At 65.0% G+C, this 21,369-nt stretch overlaps 2 protein-coding genes across 2 annotated transcripts in view; one reads left to right on the top strand and one right to left on the bottom strand.

The window, feature by feature from the left end:
* JPH3 (junctophilin 3) overlaps window positions 1-11,122 on the top strand; it is an 89,879-nt gene extending 78,757 nt beyond the window's left edge. The window contains 4 exon segments of the mRNA XM_013998131.2: window positions 5,714-5,838; window positions 7,485-7,661; window positions 7,664-8,382; window positions 9,776-11,122. Of these exon segments, the coding sequence (XP_013853585.2) occupies window positions 5,714-5,838; window positions 7,485-7,661; window positions 7,664-8,382; window positions 9,776-9,856 (1,102 nt within the window). The 3' untranslated portion in view covers window positions 9,857-11,122.
* The window catches only part of KLHDC4 (kelch domain containing 4), a gene marked incomplete at its 5' end in the record, with an annotated part of 45,275 nt that continues 39,831 nt past the window's right edge, over window positions 15,926-21,369 (bottom strand). Inside the window, 5 exon segments of the mRNA NM_001243840.1 lie at window positions 15,926-16,367; window positions 16,993-17,121; window positions 17,653-18,058; window positions 18,528-18,736; window positions 20,242-20,317. Coding sequence (NP_001230769.1) covers window positions 16,198-16,367; window positions 16,993-17,121; window positions 17,653-18,058; window positions 18,528-18,736; window positions 20,242-20,317 — 990 coding nt within the window. The 3' untranslated portion in view covers window positions 15,926-16,197.

Here is a 21,369-nt window from a genome sequence, read left to right as displayed (position 1 = left end):
CTGCCCCAGATCGGAGTCAGACACTGGGAGGGGCCGTGCCATCGGGGTTTTCTCACTCCTGTTCCCAGTAAAGTCACATTCCCAGGTTCCCAGAGGGACAGAGTTGGGGGGACACTCAGTGGAATTGGGGGAACACAGGCAGGTTGGCATCTGCCCCGCCCATCCATCCATCTGTCCACCCGTCTCAGGCGTCTGTGGCCCTGTCTCCGGCAGCCCTGTGGCCGTGTGGCTGTGCCCTGCGATGTGAGAGGTGGCGTCCTGGGTCAGGGGAGGCCCTGCCCGCCTTGTCCCCCAGTCGGCGGGAAACACTGGGTGGCTGAGCTGGTCTGGGAGCTGGGTGTGCACGTCCGACTGACATGCTGTGTGAGGTGGGGGTGAACATGCTGCCGGGCACCCAGGCGGAGCTGCCAGGACCTGGGGGCCCAGAGCTCACCTGCCAGTGGCGCCCTCCTTGTGTCCCCAGAGGGGCGGGGCCCCCAGGCGCGTTACCTGGCTGCCGGCCGAGCCCTGCGAGCCGAGCCTCCCTTGGCGGAACGTCACGATGCCTTGGGAGGTTTCGTGTCTATTAAATGCAGTCGCCTTGATCTAATTTTATCTTAGGGTAGCTGCAGTGTGTTCTTTTTATATACGTGTGAATGTATATGTGTAAATATACGTATGATGTTGGTGAATTAACGTCCGTGTGTTTTGACTAAGCGAAGCTGGGGAACTAGATCATGGCCCCTCCAGGGGTGTCTCCGCTGGATCCCTCTGCCGTGTGGATGTTGGGGGGCAAGGGTCCGAGCAGGAACAGCAGCCCCTCCTCTCGGGGAACCTGCCGTCTAGGGGTGGTCGCAGAAGTTGCTGGATCTGGGGGCGGAGGCTTGGCCGCACTTGTTGGCTTTGAGCTCAAGTCAAGGTCAGGTGTCCACACCACCAACGGAGGGTGGGGACCCAACTCTCAGCATCCCCAGGGCTCAGGCGCTGCCCTGAAGACACTGCATCCAGCAGGCCCCTGGGAGCAGCTCGACCTCCCCTGGAGAGGTCGGCAGGATGGGCGGGGGTGCTTTTGGTTTTATTTCTGTGGGTTCAGGACAAAGGGGGAGGTGTGTGCTGAGAAAGCTGGGCCTCCATCAGCCTGTGGACAAGTCCCTCGGGGGGCGGGGGCAGGGAGGCGCTGGGGCCTAAGCCGCCTGTCCATCGTGTTACACGCGTGCCATTGGGATGTGTCTGCACAAGTGTGTTGAAATGACGCTGGTTAGCCTGCCCCCTGGGGGATTTAAGCGGAGTTCTAGGGGGTGCTTCCGCGGTAAGTGGTTAGATCACTGCTCTAGACGAGAGGCCATCTGAGCCTCGGTTGCTGCAGCACCCCTGACGGTCCCGCCAGCCTGTCCCGTCGCCCTGCTGCCCGGCCCCTCTGCCCCTGGGTTCCTGCCGCCGCATCCCCATGGGGACCGGTCCCACCTCTTTGCCCAGAGCCCCGTCTGGGCTCCGTGACTGCTGAGCTCAGAACAGTAAGCGTCAGGAGTGAGGGGGACCTGCACTGCAGACGTCAGGGTGTCACGCTCCCCCGGGGGGCGGCAGGGGTGTCAGCCTGAGCCACCCATATCCCCGGACCCGCCCTGGGCGCCCCCAGACTGAAGTGCTGGTCTCTGGGTCATTCCAGCCTCTGCCGTTCGGCCCTGAACTCGCTGTGGCCCCACGTCCTGCCTTGAGGGTCTTTATGGGAAGCCCCCCAGGAAACCTGGAAGCCGGGACACTTGCTCCAGGCCCAGAACCTGGCCAGGCCATCCCTCCTGAGCCAAGGGTTTGCCCCTGACCGGCACTAGCTGTCCCCTGCTGGCCGTGGCCCGGGGGAGCCCCCATCCTGGCGCCCGCTCCCCCGCCCCATCCCTCGTGAGCTGAATTGACATGCGGCCCCTTAGAGACACAGCCACTGCGAAGACAGGTGCCCGTGGGGACTGGGAGCCGTGTCCTCAGGCTCGGCCTCCCCAGACCTTCCGTTCGCACAGGCTCCTGCGTCCACCACTTGGCACAGAGCCCTGACCCGTGTTGACTTCTCGGGGTTTCGTTGTCAGTGACGGGCGCACTGGAGCCCGAGGCCTGGGCCGGGCATCCAAGGGCCTGGAAGGGCCTCAGCGTGGACGTCACCCGCTTTGGGGACACTCCTTCTGGTGACCCATGGTGCTCATTTGCCCGCTGACAACTCCGGGTCCCCAGGAACAGGGGCAGCACAGTAGGTGGGGCCGGGTGTGTGGGGCACTCGGCTCGGAACCCAGGGGCAGCCCGGGACCGGCCCTGCCGCTCGGCTTGGGGAAGGGCCTCGGTTGTCACGCGGGGGACAAGCGCCGGACAGGCCGCGGCGCTGGGAGGGCCTCGTTGGTGCTGAGGTGTGAGTCAGACCCCCGGGGCTGGGCGCGCAGTGGGAGTGACTGTCCTGGGGACGGGGCTCTGGTGGGGAGGGTGGAAAGGCCCCGGAACTGGACGGATGTGGTGAGCGCACAGCCCGTGACGTGCTGGACACCGCAGAGCCAGGACCTTCCGAGTGGTGGCCCAGGGATGTGCTTCTCCCCGCAGCCAACTCGGTTGTGCACAAAACGTCCACAAGAGGCAACTCTGTTGATTGTCCGGGGCTCGGGCAGGGGGCTTTGTTGTGGGAAAGGGGGGGCTCATACAGGGAAAGGGGTCTTTTGGGGTCACAGGAAGCCCTGAAACCGATTGCGGTGACGGCCGTACAGCTCCGTGCAGCGACTAAAACCACTGAATTGCAGGCTTTGGAGGGGCGGGGCGGCCGCTCCGAGCTCGAGTTCAGTAAACTGTCAGCACCAGAACCAGCCCACGGGCTGCGGGGGCAGCCTCGCCACGCAGCTCAGGCCCACGAGCTGGCGCTGGGGAGCTGGGCCCGTGCCGTCGGCAGAGCGCCTCTGGGCTGCTGGCTGTGGCCGGCCCGCGTGTCCGACGACAGCGGCGGACCTGGCCGGGGGAGAAGCGTGCAGAGCACCAGGGACGCGCCTCAGGGTTGCCCTGCGTCCCCGTGCCGGCTGTCTGTGCCGAGCACGCCCTGCTGGGGTTGCTCGCCAGGGTCCCTCCCAGCCCTGCCGAACGGGCACGGGGTGGGGAGAGGTGCGGGGCGGACTTACCCACCGGACCCCACGCAGCCGGATGACCCACCCTCCGTCCTCCCCGTCGCCAGCGATGGCCTCCCACTGGCCGGCCCGGGTCTGACTCGCTCCCTCGTGTCTGACAGGACGCGGCTGGCCTCCCACCGGGGCCTGGACAGGGAAGCCCATCTCCCGCAGGCTCCCGGCTGTGCCCTCAGGTGGGGGAAGCCCCTGGGGAGCCCGGGGACTGCAGCCCTGACGGCAGCTGCTGGAAGGCAGGCAGGAGCCGCGCTGTGTGACTGGCTTGGCCCACGGGGTCCCTGCCTCTCCTCTGCCGTGATTACAGCCGCGGCTCCCAGGGAGTCTCCTAGAAGGGGCGCTTCTCCGCTCACGCTGAGGGACGTGGCTGCAGCCACACTGAGTCCTTCCCCATTTCCTTCTTTTAAAGACATTTTCTAGAAGTTCCCGTCGTGGCTCAGTGGTTAACGAATCCGACGAGGAACCATGAGGTTCCAGGTTCGATCCCTGGCCTCGCTTGGTGGGCTAAGGATCCAGCGTTGCTGTGGCTGTGGCGTCGGGCGGCGGCCACGGCTCCGATTCGACCCCTGGCCGGGCACCCTCCATATGCTGCAGATGCAGCCCTCAGAAGACAAAAACAAATAAGATGCAAAATAAAAACATTTTTTATTATAGTTGATTTACAACGTTGTGTCAGTTTCTGCCGTGCAGCATGGTGACTAGTCGTGAATGTGCGTTACACACACACACACGTTCCCTTTCCGTGTTATTTTCCGTCATGTTCTGTCACAAGAGACTGGATAGGGTTCCCTGTGCTGTACGGCAGGACCTCATCGCTTGTCATCCTGGACGTCAGCTCCATCTCCTACCCCAACCCCCGTCCACCCACTCCCTCCCCTCGGCAACCACGTCTGGCATCTGTTTGTGTCTTGCGAGCAGGTTCATTTGTGCCGAATGTTAGATTCCACCTGGAGGTCACAGCATGTGGTACCTGTCTCTTTCGGACTGACTTCGCTCAGTACAGGGACCTCTGGGCCCGTCCAGGGTGCTGCAGCGGCATCTTTTCATTCTCTTTCATGAGAAAGAAATCGCATGTGTTCCATGGCGCGTGTGTACCCGTCTTCCGAATCCGTTCCTGTTGGTGGACGTGTACACTGTTTCCATGGTTACTGTGAAGCGTGCTGCAGGGAACACAGGCGCATGTATCTTTGTGAGTTGTAGTTTTGTCTGGATATATACGCAGGAGTGGGTTTGCTGGATCATAGGGTTAGTACTATTTTTTTGCTGGTGTTGTAGTTTTAGGGCTGCACCTGCAGCATCTGGCAGTTCCCAGGCCAGGGGTCCAACTGGAGCTGCAGCTGCCAGCCTGCGCCACAGCCGCAGCCACGCAGGATCCCCGCTGTGTCTGTGGCCTGCAGCACGGCTCAGGGCAACGCTGGTCCTTACCCCACTGAGCAAGGCCAGGGGCCGAACCCGCAGCTCGTGGATGCTAGTCAGGTCCATGAGCCCCGCGCCACCGCGGGAACGCCAGGGGTTCCCGTGAGGGACGCAGCTCTGGCAGCAATGCCCTGAACACAGGTTTCTCCTGCCACCGGGGCCTGCTCACAGGCGCTGCTGCGGGTAGAGGAGGCCTGGAGGCCACGAGCGGCTCCCCTTCCTGGCCCCGCGTTCACGGGGGGACGTCCGTATGGTGTGTGCGTTACCGGTGCGTCTCCTTGTAAACACTCCCGGATCAGCACAGGTCCTGGTCGTAGCAAGAACCAGATCCTGGGAGACGCTCTTCAGACTGAGAACACACACGTTCCAGGGAGGTTAAAGGGGGGGGCGCCCGGTCACCCATGGGGCGAGAGGGTCTCCAGTGGAGCCGTGGCGTGGGAGGGGCACGGGCATGGGGCAGGATGCCCTCCTCTCCGGAGGGTGGTGGTTGTGCCTGGCTTTCCTGGAGGGAGGGCTCCAGGAGGGAGGATGGCAGAGGACCCAGAACCCGCGCTGTCTCGCTTCAGGTGCCCGACGCAGCTGGGGGAGGGGGCCTCGGGCGGGGATGGGAGTTGCTGGACATGGGCGGGAAGGTGGCAACGTGGGTTCGGATTTGGGGGCCCCTCGCCCCCGTAGGTGCTCAGGAAGCCGGCGGGCCGTCTCTGGCGCCTGCCTCCTCCACGCCCTGCGGCTAGGACCGTGCTGGGCAGTGGGACAGGGCCTGGGGAGGAGTGGCCTGGTGGGGCGGCTAGGCTGGGGCAGAACCTAAGTCCCCAGGGCTCCCCGGTGCTGGGAAGGTGGCTTCGCCTCGCAGCTGCTCCCGAGGGCCGGCTCCGCCGCCGCCAAGCCCCCCTTCCTGCTCGGGAGCCACTGCTCGCCCTGCTGCTTGGGGGGTGGCCTGCTGCCCCCACGACTGTCATCTCCAGTCAGGTCCACGTGGACTGCCCACCTCTGCCCATCCTGGAGGCTCAGCGGCCAGGCAGCGGCGGGTCTTGGACGGGACCCTCCTCACGGCAGGACCCGCTGCGCCAGGACCTGTGGCCAGAGCAGCTGCCAGGTCCCCAGGCCTGGGGGTCCCAGGGCTCCAGCACCCGCCCCGGCCCCCGTCTTCAGCCTCCCTCCCTGTCTCTCCCTCCCAGGACCTCCCATTCCCGGGCCAAGGCTGAGGCAGCCCTCACGGCGGCTCAGAAGGCCCAGGAGGAAGCACGCATCGCCAGGATCACTGCCAGAGAGTTCTCCCCTTCCTTCCAGCACCGGGAAAACGGTGAGTCCACACGGCAGGGCACCTCCCACGGTGCCCGCCCGCGTGCCCCCCGCCCGAGTCTGTGTGTCACCCTCCTGCTCCCTGGTGAATGTCCAGGAGTCCGTGTGTACTTCTTGGCCCAGGGTTATGCTGGAACTTTCTGTAACTGCTTTTGTCCAATGAGGGGGCTGCCTACCACCCAGGAACCACGGCCCGTGGGGCTGGAGCGCCCAGGTGCTGAGTTAGGGTCCCACCAAATCTGGATTTGCCGTTAGCACACGCAGGTCTGGTACCCGGAGGGAGGCAGGCGGGGGACAGGAATGAGCTAGCAGCTCAGGAACGCTGCCCAGATTCAAGACCCCGTCCCTCCTTGAGGGGCAGGCCTGAGGGCGGCGGTGGGCTGCAGCAAGGGCTACTGAGCCCTCCTCGCGTCTGGCCCACCCCCCCAGACCCAGACTCCACAGAGCGAGTGGAAGCCTCTCCAGGTGCTGGAGCCATGGCTCTCGGCCTTGCTGGCAGGGGTCCTGGCCTTTGGGCCAGCCTTGAGTACCCCAGGACCCAAGACAAGGGACAGAGGCACACGGATTCAGCTGCCAATGCTCCCTGCCCTGCATTTTCAGCCCCTGCTTCCGGGAGCCTCACGTGCTCAGGGTCTAATTTTAGCTGATAAACCGCTCCTGTGGGGAGTGCTGGCAGTCAGGGGGCCAGAGCTGAGCCGAAGCGCACCTGTCCCCTTCTGGGGTGTGGCATCCAAGGGCCACTTGGGGCTGACCTCTGGGCTGGCAGGGGACAGATGGCCTCCTGGGAAGGCCTGGGCCCCCCGCCCCCCAGCAAGCCTCAGCGTCCCTAGGGCACAGGAGTCGGGCCCCGAGGACGCCCCACTCTCAGCCAGCAAAGGGGAATGGAGGTGGGGGCCTGGGATGAGGCCAGACTCCCCGCCAGGGAGGCCAACAGCCCTGCCCCCGGTCCCAGCTGCTGAGCGAGCGCTGGACTCACCCAGCCACACCCTCCAAGGACCTCCAAGGGGCTGGTCCCTCTGCCCAGCACTCGGGGTCTCTCATTGCCGCTGGGGACCCCGTGGGGCTCACCCTGGGTCCTGCCTGTCCTATGGAACAGCTGTGGTGACTGTCCAGAGGGGGCTGCCTCATCCCTCTGTCCAGCTCTGCCCAGCCGGGGGCCTTGGGTCCCCTGTGGGTGCTGCCAACAGCACGGTAGCTGTCTCCTCCTAAAGGGAAGGGCTGGCCCCGTACCACGGATGACATGGTCCCCCCCCGGCCAGAGACTAGAGACTAGAGTGGGGAGGGGAGCCCCCCTCAAGGGCATGAGACTCCCAGGGCAGGGGACCTGGCCGCCTGCGCTGCCTTTGTCGTTAGGAGGGGCCTGTGGGGGGTGGACTGGAGACCCCAGTGCAGGCTGGCCGGCACACTCGGGCCTGGGGTCTGTCCTGCAGCGGGGCCTGCACCGGGGCCGCCGTCCACCCCCTGCATCGTAATCTGGTCATCCTCCACGTGCCGGGGGGGGGGGGGTCGGGGGTCTAGGGAGGGGCGTTAGGGGACAGTGCCCTCCCACTTCCCCGGCCAAGGGTAGCAAGGGCCCCCGTTCCCTGCTGCTCTTGGCCGAGCGTCTGCGTAACCAGCCGCTGTGCCCCCATCTCCTCCCCCGCGAAGGGCTCGAGTACCAGCGGCCGAAGCATCAGCTCTCCAGTGACGACATGGAGGTGACCTCCACCGGGACACCCCTGCAGCAGGAGAGCCCCGAGCTGTACCGCAAGGGCACCACCCCCTCGGACCTGACCCCCGACGACAGCCCCCTGCAGAGCTTCCCCGCCAGCCCCACGGCCACCCCGCCCCGGCCCCCGCCGTGCGGAACAAGGTGGCCCACTTCTCCCGGCAGGTCTCGGTGGACGAGGAGCGAGGCGGGGACATCCAGATGCTGCTGGAGGGCCGGGGCGGGGACTGCGCCCGCAACAGCTGGGGCGAGGAGAAGGCCGGGAGCTCCAGGGGCGTCCGCAGCAGCGCCCTCCGCAGCGGTCCGCCCGGCGATGACTTCCGCACCCGGGGCTCGGGCCCCAAGCAGCCCGGCAACCCCAAGCCCCGGGAGCGGCGGACGGAGTCCCCCCCCTCGTTCTCCTGGACTTCCCACCACAGGGTGGGCAACCCGGGCCCCGGGGGCACCAAGCTGCTGGAGCTGGACGAGGAGAAGCTGAGCAACTATGAGATGGAGATGAAGCCGCTGCTGAGGATGGACTCATACGCGCAGGAGGCGCACCCCCCGAAGCGACGCTACAGCAAGGGGGGCGCCGGCCGGGGCCCGGGGGAGGACCACCGCGCCGAGGACCGGGGCTTCGGGGCCCAGAGACTGCGGTCCAAGCTCCAGAACAAGGAGCACGCCAGGCCGGCCTTGTGCGGGGAGCCCGCGGTGCAGCGGCTGGGCAGCCTGCGGCGGGGGGACGGGGCCGAGCCCCGGCTGCTGCGCTGGGACTTGACCTTCTCGCCGCCCCAGAGGTCCTCACCCGCGGCGCTGGAGTCCGACGAGGAGAACGGGGACGAGCTCAAGGCCAGCACGGTGAGTGGGCGCCGGGGTCCCGGGAGCGTCCCCCCGCCAGCCCTGGCGCCTCCGCAGTAGGAAGCAGTGCCGACAGGGCTCTGACGGGTCCACGCGCAGGCTACACCAGGGGCCGTCCTTCCAGCCCAAGCCCAGGGGGCGAGTTGGGAAGCTCCCCAAAGCACCCGGCAGCATGACCCCAACCCTGGTCAGACCTCCCAGGAGGACTCTCCCCTGCCTGCCTCTCCTGGGGTCCTGCTCCCTTCAAGGCGACATGGGCAGAGTTCCAGAGTTCCACCCCAGGGCCTCACTCTGTCTGGGGACACACTGCAGTGCAGCTTCTGGGCACCAGACCCCCCAGGTCAGCGCTGGGGGTGGGCCTGACTCGTGCTCACCAGACCCCATGGGGACAGTGGCTAGTGCTCAGGTGGGCAGGCCTCGTCTCCAGGGAGACTCGCCTGTGCTCCCCCTCGGAGGGCAGGTGCTCCTGGGGGAAGAATGAGGGGCTCTTGCACCCTGGAGGGGCCTCCCGGGACCCTTGCCCAGCAGCTCCCTCCACCCAGTGGCAGCAGGAAGGGCCCAGAAAACACCTTCTCAGATGCATAGCCCCTGGGTGAGGCCCATGCCTTCCACCCTGCCCTGCAGGTGTCCCCCTCGGGCCCTCCGGGGGCCTAGCACTTGCTAGGGGAGAGGCTTCTTGCTGGGTCTCCCTTGCTGTGGGCTGGCTCCTGCTGTGCAGCTGCGCTTTCTGAACCCAGGGGCCCAGGGAGCAGCCCTGCCTGCACCTGCTGGGACCTGGGTACCAGCTCCATCCCAGAAGTCTGCGTGCATGCCTGTGTGTGCATGTGCTTATTTCAGGAGGCTGAGTGGTGGGCAGGGCGGGAGACACAGGAAGGGTTCTATATTTAGCCCACTGAGCCAGGGTGGCGCTTGCTCTGAAACAAAGCTGCTGCAGACAGCGGCGCGCGTGTGCGGCCGGCTCGAGCTCCTGCAGCAGCCACCCCTCATCTTTGTCCAGCACGGGGGCCTGGCCCCAGCACCGCAGAGGGTTCAGGGGCAGCCGGTGGAGGGTGGGCTTCGTGGCCCCAGAGGGTGGGCAGGCACTCCCGACACCAGGTCTGGGACCTCAGGCAGGACTGGGGGCCATGCTGGCTGGCCCACCTCTTTCAGCCCCGTTGTGCAGGGCTGAGCCAGAAATGCGGGTGGGGGGCCGGCACTGAGGTTTTCAGCGCCCCTGGCGTCCAGGCGAGGCTCTGGGGCCTCTTCTTCAGCTTGCCAGAGTTGGACTTTGGGTTCAGGCCATGTCCCGAGCCCCGCCCCCCGGGAGCCCCGCGGTGGGCTCAGGAGGAGCGGGTGGCGCAGAGCAGCCCCGCCGCGGCCGCCGGCTCAGCCGCGCTCTGTGCCTCTGCTGCAGGGCTCAGCGCCTATCCTGGTCGCCATGGTGATCCTGCTCAACATCGGCGTCGCCATCCTGTTCATTAACTTCTTCATCTGACGGGACTGCCGCGTGAGCAGCACGCCGGTGTACAGAGGGACGTTCGCAGCAGGATGACGGAGCGAAGCCCGAGGCCCGGACGGCCCGACCACGACTCCGAGTCTTTCCACAGAACCACACGAAGGGGTATTACTCACAGTTTGCCTTTTTTTCTGGGTAATGTTTTCGGATTTTAGCCAGAACTCTCTGCTTGGGTAACACTATGCTGTGTGGCATGGCAGAAGGAGGCCCGCACGCCGACCCCCCGGCTTGCCGCGGAGAAAAGGATCCCAGCAAACTACCGGCAACACGTCCTCAAGGTGGTCAGCGTCCCCCCCGGGACGTGGATGAGGCGGAGCCGGGGCAGAGCCCTGGGGGTCCCGCTGTGCCGGGCGCGGGCGCGGCCTTTCCTCGGCGCCGGAGGCGCGGTGCCAGGCCCGGGTGAGGCGGGAGCGCCCCTCCCCAGCTGGCCGCGGCCTGGGCCCTCTTCTGTCCCTGTCTGTGCTGTGTTCCTCGGAGAGCAGAGCCCTGCTGTCTCTCCTCCCGGGACGGGGGCACAGCCCTGCCCTCTCACTGCCCCACAGCTTTCCTCACGGGGTCCTAAAGTCAGGTCCTCACTGTCCCCACTGTCTCCCCCTCCCCTCAGACCCCCGGGGGCCCCGGGAGCGCCCTCACCTGCACAGGCTGATGAGGGCCTGGGCCCCAGCACGTGGCCTCCCGCACGTAGGATGCAGGCGGCGCCCAGGCTCCCGTGACCCTGTCGGACGCCCGAGGCAGCAGTGGCCCCTGTGACGTCCCCTTCTGTCACTGAGCCATGGGTTTGCACTCTTTCGTCCTGTGCCTGCCTCGACCTCCAACTCCTTCCAGAGGCCTCATCCATTCAGACTCCGGAGCTGGCCTGGTCCCAGGACAGGCATGCGGTGGAGACCCAGTGGCTTGAAAACTCCCGAGCAGTCACGACACGCCCCTCTCCCCCCAGATATGCAACGTACCTAGGTTCAGTCGGCAGAACCAGGCTCCCGGGGTCTGGGCTCTGCTGGCGCGGTTCCGCCCACCAAACGAAAGACGAGGTCCTCGACGGTGGGGTGGCCGGGGTCCCGGCGCGTGGCTGGGCGGCAGCGCACGGGCCGCACGCAGGCCTGGGACGGTCCTGGCCGCCACCGCGGACTCTGCCTTGCTTTGCTTCCGTTCAGCTGTCTCTCTGCTGCCTTTCAAGCAGCCTTCTTTACTACACTGCACTGGATTGCTATATTTTTAACCAGAAATAAACGAAAGATTAGAGCATGTTCCAGTTAAACTCCGTTTTATTGTTTCCATCATCCATCCAGTGTGGTTTCGTCGGGGGTTCTTGGGGGGCGCGGGGACCCGGGCGCGGGAGGCGGGTCTGCGGGGAGGTCCCCGTCTGATGTCACTCCCGGGAGGACGCCGCCTCTTTCCAGACGGCGGAACTTCCGTTCTGTTCCCCTTTTCCAACGCCTCGTCACTGGAGCCCAGAGGGAACCAGTTGCGCCCAGCGGGACGTGGCGTCTGCACCCGGCTAGGACGCACGATTCTACATCCAGCTCCTCGGCAAGATCGGCGCGACCTCTGTGCACCCCGTAGCCGCCTGACCAAACGTGGGACCTGCCAACGCAGCTACGTATTTACGTGCAAAGCCCACGAGGCACGCAGCTCTGCGGCGAAGCCAGCACCCAGAGCAGGGTGTCGCTGGAGGCGGGACTGCTTTCGTGGCAGGCGGCTCACAGGGGGCTGCCAACGGCCCCTCTTCCGTCCAGCTGCCAGTGACAACTGTGAAAACCAGACTCACACCCGCCCTGTGCCACTTCCCTGCGCCCGGAGAAGTCTGGGTGCACTCCTCAATGTACGGCGTCTGAGGGCCCTGGAAGCCCATTTTTTTCATTGGTTTCCAGACGATTGAAGACCGGGTCGCCCTGCAGGCCAGCTGAAGGCCTTCGCTCAGCCGGGCCAGCCTTTCCTACCTACCAGGGCCGCAGGTTTCACTGACAGGTGTGCCCGCGCGCTCCCTCTGGGGCTGGGTCGGCTGAGCTGCAGGGGAGGGGTGAGATGCTGTCACCATGCCCCAGGGGTGCGTGGCGCCGGCAAGTTTTAATTAATCCCAGAGCAACCTCGGGAGAGTCATCTTCTCCCCTGACAGCGGCTTCCGAGGTCGAGCTGAGAAACGCAGCGGCAGAGAAGAGAAACGGTTCCCTCGGCCGCTGGGCCCAGCCGCGGGAGGTGGGCAGGCCGCTCCCGCCGCACGGGGCACCTCACCTGGGGGAGCTGGAGAGGACGCTGCGCCAGGGCTGCTGACACGAAAGATGGTGTCCGTGTGGAAAAGCTCACTGGAGCCACAAATGATGCCGCTGGCTGATACCACTCGAGCGGCACACGTGCCGTGACCACGTCTAACAGCTCATTCCCGGCCCCAAGTCCTCCGTGGGGGCGTGAGCATGACGTGCGCCACGTTCCAAGACCCCGTGCAGCCTGGAGAAGGCGGGTCGGGCCCCACAGACCCCAGGCCCGAGCGTGGCACAGGTACACGTCTGAGGTCCCAGCCTGGCCGGAGACGTGCTCCCGTCTAGGAGTCCCGGCTTGGACAGAGATCCTGGCGCGGCCCGACTCAGAAGCTGAAGGTGGACGCCAAGCCCAGTCGAGACGGTGGGCACCAAGCCGAGGTGCTCTGATCTGGTGAAGCAGGCAAACGCTCGGGGAGAGAAAGGGGTTCTGAGTTTTGATTATCCTTCCAAGACCCGCGAGGATCCGTCCTTTTGGGGCATGCGCCCACGTGCGGTCAGACGCTCGAGGACAGAAGCCGAGAGCTGGCTCTGCTGGACACAGCTCCCCCTGGCGGGGCGGGGCTCCCCAGCTTCCTGCTTCCATCTCCGGGCTCCCCGGCAAGGTGCCTCGCAGATGCCACCGCCTCTTCCCAAAGCCGCATGGGCCGCCCGGCCCACAGTCAACCAACAGCATCCAGCTGGCGGACGCCCCCACTGTCGTGGCATCGAGGACTCGCGGCAGGGTCATCCTTAATCGTGCTGGAGACAGGGTCTGCTGCCGGTCGGTTCAGCGAGGAGCCAGAGTCCCGATGAGGCCTGGGTCTGGGCCAGCTCCAGGAGCGGGTCAGCAGTTCTCCTGCCGTCCCCGTGTCGTGAGACCAGTGGGAGGCCCAGACTGAGCCCATCTGCCCCAGATGCCGAGAAGCGTCACCATCTCAGCCTTAAGGGAGGCACAGCTGCCTCTGCGTCAAAACACTTGGACAGTGCGACCTCGGGGACACGGACTGTGGCAGCGATGGGGGTGCTGAGATGTCGGGGTCAGTGCTCCCAGGGAAGCGGGGTGCCTGGCGCCATGGGCGCTGCCGGAGGGAGACAGCCACGCAGGACGGAGCCCGGACAGATGGTCGCGCCGTTCTCATTGAGGCCGACAAGGACAGCGCCGTGAAGGCGGCTAAACGTTCCCGGGACGGATGAGTCGGCTTAGGTCTGAAGCCCCAGTGTGGAAGCGCCCGGGGGAAAAATGGGCCACACGGTTTCTCCAGGTTGTTCCCAAACCTCAGAAAAGGGGGCAGCCCCGGGGCGGGTCAAAGTGTGGCCAAGAGCCTGCCCCAAGGGAGTCGGGCATGGCCCTGGGGCCCACTCACCTCCTGCCCCGCCCACCCTGGCGCCGTGTACCATGCACGCCAGACCCCTCGCCGTGCACCAGGACCCACACCCTCCTGCCATGGGCGCGGGTCTCCAGCTGCGCTGCTGCTGCTTGGTCACATGCTGACAGCACCGCAAACCCACAAGGGGCAGGAGCCCCCCAGGGAGTGACTGCTGCTTCCCGCGCACCCCTGGCGGTGCCTCTTTGGGGTCACTTCTTCAGCCCATCTCAGTCACTCGTGCCACACCTGCCAGTAGAGTCAGAGAGGAACGAGGCTCCTCCCGCAAGGCCAGCACTCCACACCCTCAGAACCAGAGCACTCAGGTCCTAGCACAACCCACGTGAGCCGTGGAGCAGGCCAGGCAGTTGCCCATCAGGTACTGTGTCCAGTGGTATCCACCATGTGTGCCCAGCTTGAGGGTCGCTCCCCTCCCTAGACGTGACCCACTCCCAAAGGAGCAGGTACGTCACACAGCTGAGCGGTGTCCACTGACCGAGGCCCACCCCTCGCCAGGCCCACCAAAGGCAGAGACCAGTGTGCAAGGCCGTTCTCCAGGGACCCAGCAGGGCTTCCATACTTGGGGACCAGGGACGGAGAACACAGGTGAGGGCAGCTCTGTGGCCAGCACACCTCCCCTCCCCCTGGCGCTGCTCCTGCACCCCTGGGACCCCCAGCTCTTCCCCCTGGGCCTGAGGGAGCCCTGCTCCCCTGGCAGCAGCGTGGCTGGCTCAGTGCCGGACCTGCTGCGTGGTGCTCAGGCCTGCACTGCACACCCACAACTGTGGCTCAGGCGTGACCCTCACCTGGAGCCCCTGGACAGAGCGAAACCCGTCAGACCCTCCAGTGCGACCTGCTTGTGGGCACGATCCACGCTCCCATGGCCCGGGTGAGCCCTCACTCCAGCAGAAGCCTGCGCTCCGGCCGCTCTGACACCGATCCCCTGGGGTTCACAGGCGTGTGGGGCTCGGCCTGCCCTTCCCTGCCTCCTCCCTGTCCTGGGGCGGGAGCTGCTGATACAGACGCCTCGTGCACTGATGACAAGAGAACACAACCACATCTGATTTTTCGTACTGATAAAACCACTAAAACCTGACCTCAGCCTTTTTTCTTCTCTTTTAGCTGGAAAAATACCTTGGTTACATACAAAATGAAAATAAAAGATAGTTTTAACAACCCTGACTGTTTAAATCTCACCATTACTAAATATTTTACGATCTGAAAGCAAGAGACACTGCCAAGACCAAAGAAAAACGTTGCTCCTCTTAGGATCAAACAGCATTTGAAGCTTGGGTGACTCGCATCAGCTCATTATAAATCAGTGCTTTCCCCTGCAAATTCCCTCTGCTGCCAAAACCCTGAGATGGGCACGGACGTGTTCCTTCTCGCGGAGCCACGCGGCCTTCCCCTCAGCGTCCCTCTGAAACACCTGGGGCTCTCACGGGCCCTGCAGCAGGAAAGCTCCACGAGCACCCTGGAGTCGGACATGCACCCCCTGCCCACCCCAGCACGTCCCCCCACCCCACCCCTCTCCTCACCGGAACCTGGGAGCCCGGCCCAGTGTGAACAGAGGACGCCGAGGTGACTCACGAGGGCAGGCTCTGCCCGAGTGACCTCACAGGCTGTCTCCCAGGCCTATTTTCATTTCTTCCACGTCAGCGTCTGTGTTGCTCAGGAGGCAGCTACCCTCTCTGCTTGGAATTCTCCAGCTTCAGGGGCTGGGCTGGCGCTGGCAGCGTCCACGCAGCTCCTCGGCCCCTGATGGCTCGCAGGCAAGCGGCCAGGCAGGCGAGAGCCCCGGTGGCCTTGCTCCCACCCTTGGGCTGCAGGGGCTGGTGCCGCCGTTCTCGCTGGACTCTGGTCAGAACCCTGGTGCCCAGGGCTGGCCTGGCCCTGGATGACTTGAGAGAGAAACGCAGGTGCCCTGGTCTGCTCGCGAGCGCTCAGGCCAGTGGCCTCCAGGCAGCTGGGCTTTCTGACCTGAGACGTCAGGGTCCCTGCAAGGATCGCTGAACGCGGCAACGGGACTGTGTGCTGGCCCTGCCAGAGCCGACCACGTTCCCCCCCCGCCCCACTCCTGCAGGGGCTCCATCCGGTCAGTCTCATCCCCGCCCCACTCCTGGAGGGGCTCCATCCGGTCAGTCTCATCCCACTGCACATGGCGGGGCGGGGTCTGTAGGTCTCACGGGTGTGACCTGCCACGGCTCCACCACCTGCCCACGGGTGAAGAGGCCCGGAGGAGCTGGGCTGCAAGACCGAGAGACGCAGGCAGAGCCCGGACTTGCTTTTACAGAGAGCCTGGGAGAGGCACGGTAAAAGCAGGCCCGGAGGAGCTGGGCTGCAAGACCGAGAGACGCAGGCAGAGCGCCGGGCTTGCTTTTACAGAGAGCCTGGGAGAGGCACGGGCGCGGGGCGGCCACGGACGTTTTTCAGAAATCAAAGAGACGGTCTCTGGGTTGCTGACGTGAGGTCAGCTAGAACATTGGTCTCCCAGTTCTGCACACAAGAACCCCCGCCAGAGCCCAACGTCCCACTTCTCAGGCACAGGGCCGCCTCCTGTGCGGGCAGCTCGCCCTCAGCTCGGACGCCCGCCAGAACCCGGAGGCTGCAGCAGCAGGACCACGTTCCCAGCGGCAAGTGCCAAGTCCAGCTCAGGCCGCACTCAGCAAGCTGAGGGCAGGGAACCTCAGCTCCCACAGTCTAACCTCGGGCCGTGTGGGGCTCACGCCGAGGCCTCGAAGAAAGCCTTGGCCATGGCCTGGGCCGACCTCAGCACTCTCTTCTCCTGGGCGCCGGGTGCAGCGGCCTCGCGGGCAAGCTTCACCCAGTACTGCTCCGTCCTGGGCAGGTAGTCTACAAACGGCTCGCTGGGCATCACTGAGGGGTGGTGCTCTTTTGGGGGGGAAGGAGGGGAAACAAGCAAGACACACGCTCAGTGGAGGAAGCAGCCTGGGTCTTGGGGAGCCAAACACATGCGCGCCCGGATTCACCCTTCTCCTGGATCAAGGGGAGGCCCTTCTCCACCTGCCTAAAGAACACTCCCTGCCCCCCAAGAGCTGAACAGGAGTTGCCGTTGTGGCTCAGCAGTAACAAACCCAACTAGTACCCATGAGGATGCGGGTTCAATCCCTGGCCTTGCTCAGTGGGTTAAGGATCCAGTGGTGCTGTGAGCTGTGGGGTAGGTTGCAGATGCCAGCTCGGATCCTGCATTGCTGTGGCTCTGGCGTAGGCTGGCAACCACAGCTCTGATTGAATCCCTAGCCCGGTAACTTCCATATGCCCTGAGCGCAGTCCTGAAAAGAAGAAAAAACAAACAAAACACCCAACCCTGCTTAGACAACAAGCGCGATTCCAGGGTAGTCTATAACAGTCAAGTGTTAACTAAAATTCAGTAGAAATTTAAAACCTCTAGTTACCAGCAATGGGGCTCTGGCAGGGAAGAGACCTAAGCTGTGAGCTCGGGGAAGGCGGGGCCCGGAGCCCCAAGAGGACCACGCACCGGGCACACAGCACTCACCCCCGCCATCGTCGTCCTCCTCCTCCTCCTCGTCCTCGTCGTCCTCGTCGTCCTCCCCGCCGCCCTCGGCACCCTCCACCTCGTCGCTGTCCTCCTCCGAGTCTGTCTCCTCCAACCACTCCTGATTCTCTTTAAAGCCAACGGGGAAACCAGAGCGTCAATGCAGCCGGGGCGCCGGGGACAGCAGACAGGCCTCGGCCAGCCCCGAGGGTCGTCCTCCCTTCCGCCTAAACCCAGGGCGCCAGCGTGAGGGCGTGAGGGCCTGGCTCAGCGCTCAGGGCAAACCCGAGGCGCACGTCGAGGCAGAGACGGGCAGAGGAGCTGCACCCCGAGACGGCAGTCGAGCACAGCCCTTCAGAGCCTCTCCCGAAACGGTGGAGCTTAAGTCATTTTCGGCTCAGACCTAAGAACTGAGCAGTGGCCGAGTCCAGCGCAGCCCAGGGTGCGACGGGGCCCTGGGACGAGGGAGGGCCCCGCCCCGCCTGCTCCGGGTGCACAGGGCACCCCCAGGGGCAACGTGCAGGACCAGACCCGCCACAGCCCCGCGCCCGAGAGGGTCCGAGGCTCAGAGCGGTGGCAGGACAAGCCCGGCCACGCGCAGACGTGCCCCTGGACATGCTGCCCCGACCACACAGTCAGGGCTTTGCGTCCGCCCCTCACCTGGATCCGCCTCCACCAAGGCCGTCCACGCGTCCATCTTGTGGAGGTCCAGGCAGTACAAGTCGCTGAGGGTGACCTGGCGGTCGCCGGCCTCAAACATGCCACCATAGAGGTAGAGCCGCCCGTGCTTCACGGCCAGCATGGCGTTGGAGCGGGGGCTGGGCTCCACCGTGGGGACTCCTGCCTCGTCGGGGCTGTCCTCGTCATCGTCGGACGCTGGCCGTCCTGCGGAGCTGGGGGCAGCGAGCACCTGTTTAATGGTGACCACAGTGCCGGCCTCTGAGACCACCTCTCTGACCACCTCCAGGGGCTCCGGGGCGCCTGGCCCCTCCACTTCCTGCTTGTCGGCCGTGCCAGGCTCCGCTCGTTTGCCCCGCCTGCGCCTCCTCTTCTCCGCCTTGGGCCCCTGGTGGTAAAGAGCAAGGCAGGCCATCAGAGCAGAGGCCGGGGGCGGCCCTGGCCCGTCCCCCAAGGCTGAGGGAGGGAGCGAAGGAAGCAGCAGCACAGCGCCACCCACCCGCCATCCACCTGCCTGCGCTCACCCTCCCCTGCTGCTGGGTCCCCACCTGACGAGAGCGAGCCCTCCGCCTGGCAGCTCCCCTGGCAGGGGCGAAGGCCCTTCAGCCAGAGCTGGTCTGGGCCCAAGTGGATCCTGTCTCTGAGGCCTCCGACCTGCTGAACCCTTCTAGGTCAGCAGCCCCAGGCACCCCAGTTCCAAGACAGCAGCCATGGTGCTGCGTCTCTCAGGCTGGCATTATCAGCGGGCTGCGGACGACCGGGTCCCCCCTCATGGGGACAGCTCCACGGAGCCTCACAGCCAGAGACCAAGCGGCTCTGGGCGTCACTGGTTGGAGGGGCAGCCAGGCAGACGCTACCTTCAGCTGTCCCGCGAACCAGCGGTTCCTGGCGGGGTCGTAGAAGTACAGGTCGTTCAGGAAGTCGCCCTGCAGGCTCTCCTCCTCCTCCTCGTCACACACCCCCCCGAAGAGCAGCGTCTGATGGTTTGGGGCCGCAGCCACTGAAAAGCCGGACCTTGGGGTGGGCTTGGCTCCAGAAGGGTTAATCCGGGTCCACGCCCACCGGCCTGCGGAGGAGAGAAGTGGGGACACGTGGACCCACAGGACCGCGGCTGGCGCTCTGCTGCCTCCCTGGTCAGCACAGCCCAGAGGGGGCACATCCTCAAGGGCCAGTCTTCACCGAAGCAGTGTTCACACCTCCCAGCACTTGCCCGGGGCGCCGAGCGGCTGTGCCTGGAAGGGAGGGGTGGGGCGAGGCAGGTGCACCAGCTCTGGAGGCGCCTGCACCCAGCGCCCTTGGCCCGGCCCTCCCGCAGGTGACAACACCGCGGTCCTCCCCTCCTGGCGCGTCCTGATTTCCCCGCAGCCCTCCATATCTGACCGGGTCAGCTCCGGGTCTTCCCAACACGGCTGGAAAAGGGAACTGGGGTTTTCTTTGGCGGTGGGTGGAGGGGGGTTTGGCAGCATCCACAGCATGCATGTGTCTCCCAGATCAGGGATCAAACCATGCCATGACAGGGACTCTGAGCCGCAGCAGTGACACCACCAGATCCTTAACCCACAGTACCACCAGGCAACTCCTGGGATCATTTCTTTCTTTTTTCAGAGCCACACCTGTGGCATATGGAGGCTCCTAGGCTAGAGGGCCAATCAGAGCCACAGCCACGGTCACACCAGATCCGAGCTGCAACTGTCCCTATGCTGCAGCTCACAGAAACACCGGATTCATAACCCACTGAGCGAGGCCAAGGATCGAACCCGCACCCTCACGGATACTAGCTGGATTCTTAACGCACTGAGCCACAACAAGAACTAGGATTGTTTCTGAAGTGAACATTTTTTTCAAAACGGGAGAGCAGGAGACAAGGGCGAGCTCTCCCCAGAGCCGAGCCAGCTGCTGGGCGTGCGTGGCCACAGGACACAGCCCCAGCTGCCCCGTTAGGGCCACGGGTCACTCCCGACAACCCGCTCTTTAACACGGAGGGAAGAGAAACGAGCACACGTCAGGTGCTCTGCACGTGGTCAGGGTGGGGTCCCCTTCCTGCCAGGACCTCGCAGCTCAGGGTGCACAGGGCCCTTCTCCCCGGGGGCCGAGCTCAGGCTGCGGTCCCACCGCCTAGAACAAGTCCAAGTTCAGGGATGTGTAAACAGGGCTCTAAACCTGGGCCTCCGGGTCCTGAGCCGTCACCCCAACACAGCGTGGCTGGAACCTGAGACGCGCATGGCGTGGAACGGTTCCAAAGCCTCCGCGTGCGCAGGGTCATGGCAGAAAGGGGAGAGGTTCCTGCCCCGCAGGCCCCTTGTGCCACGGAGACAGGTCTCCTGTGGGCCGACGGGCCGCCCACCCAGGCCTCTCTCTCAACCTGAGCTTCACAGAATGAGCCCCGGGACCTCAACCCCCGCCCCCCAGTAACAAGCATCCTGTGCGTTCCCGTCCTGACATGAGACACCCGCTCCTGAGCAAGGAGGACTGGGAGGTGGCACAGATGCCATGGTCCCCACCACAAAGGGAGTCGTGTTGGCCTGGCCCCCGCCCCCGCCCGCCGTCGTGTCCTCGGCGGAGCACACATACCTTCTCTCCCCTCCTCAGGCTTCAGCAGGAACATGTCGCCGTGCTGGGTGCCTCTGTCCACGTCCTTCCGGACCCTCTGCACAAGCAAACGGGGCGTGAGCAGCGCCAGGCCGCGCCCTCGTCTCCCGAGCCTCCAGACCAGCCTGGTGTGAACAGGCGCGGCAGCTGCTGGCGCCACGAGCACAGGCCAAGCTGGCGAACCCCGCGGTGCGTGGCCCGCGCGCCAGCAACACCCAGAGCTCTCGCCTCAGCTTCCCGCCGCCTCCACCCCCCACAGAGTGGGACTCAGGCCCGGGGGCAGGGGCTACTCCAGGCCCCGCGCAGAAGGCAGCAGGGCCATCTCACGGCTTTCCTGAGCTCACGCCAGCCGTCCCGACCCGGGCAGACGAGCCTGGGTCCTCGCACTCACCTTTCACCCCAGACGGCTCTCCCGGGTCTCAGCGACTTTTAGTCTCTGTCCTTCACATTCCTGATTTCTTTTTTTGGTCTTTTCGTCTTTTTAGGGCTGCACCCACGGCATATGGAGGTTCCTAGTCTAGGGGTCGAATCGGAGCTGTAGCTACCAGCCTACACCAGAGCCACAGCCACGCCAGACCTGAGCAGTGTCTGCAACCTACACCACAGCTCACAGCAACGCCGGATCCTTAACCCACTGCACGAGGCCAGGGATCGAACCCGCAATCTCACGGTTCCTAGTCGGACTCGTTTCCGCTGCGCCACGTCGGGAACTCGGCGTTCCTGATTTCTAATAAGCCTGTGACTTCACAAGAGCTTCCGGTTTACAGAAAACTCCGAGGGCAGCACGGAGAGCTCCCACACACGCTGCACTATGTGCCTACGTGTTGTTATTTTCTTTAGGGCCGCATCTGGGGCACATGGAACCTCCTAGGCGGGGGTGGAATCGGAGCTGTAGCTGACGGCCTCCACCACAGCCACGCCAGATCTGAGCCACAACTGCCACCTACGCCACAGCTCACGGCAGCGCCGGCTCCTTAACCCTCTGAGCGAGGGCAGAGATCGCACCCCCGTCCTCATGGACCCCAGCTGGGCTCGTTAACAGCTGAGCCACGACGGCAACGCCATGCTTCTGTGAACGCCTCGCATCAGCACGGAGTGGTCACAAGGCTG

The sequence above is a fragment of the Sus scrofa genome, chromosome 6 (genome assembly GCF_000003025.6).
Source record: "Sus scrofa isolate TJ Tabasco breed Duroc chromosome 6, Sscrofa11.1, whole genome shotgun sequence".
NCBI lineage: Eukaryota > Metazoa > Chordata > Mammalia > Artiodactyla > Suidae > Sus > Sus scrofa.
Note: the sequence above shows the minus strand (reverse complement) of the source record. Positions and strands in the feature narration are given on the sequence as shown.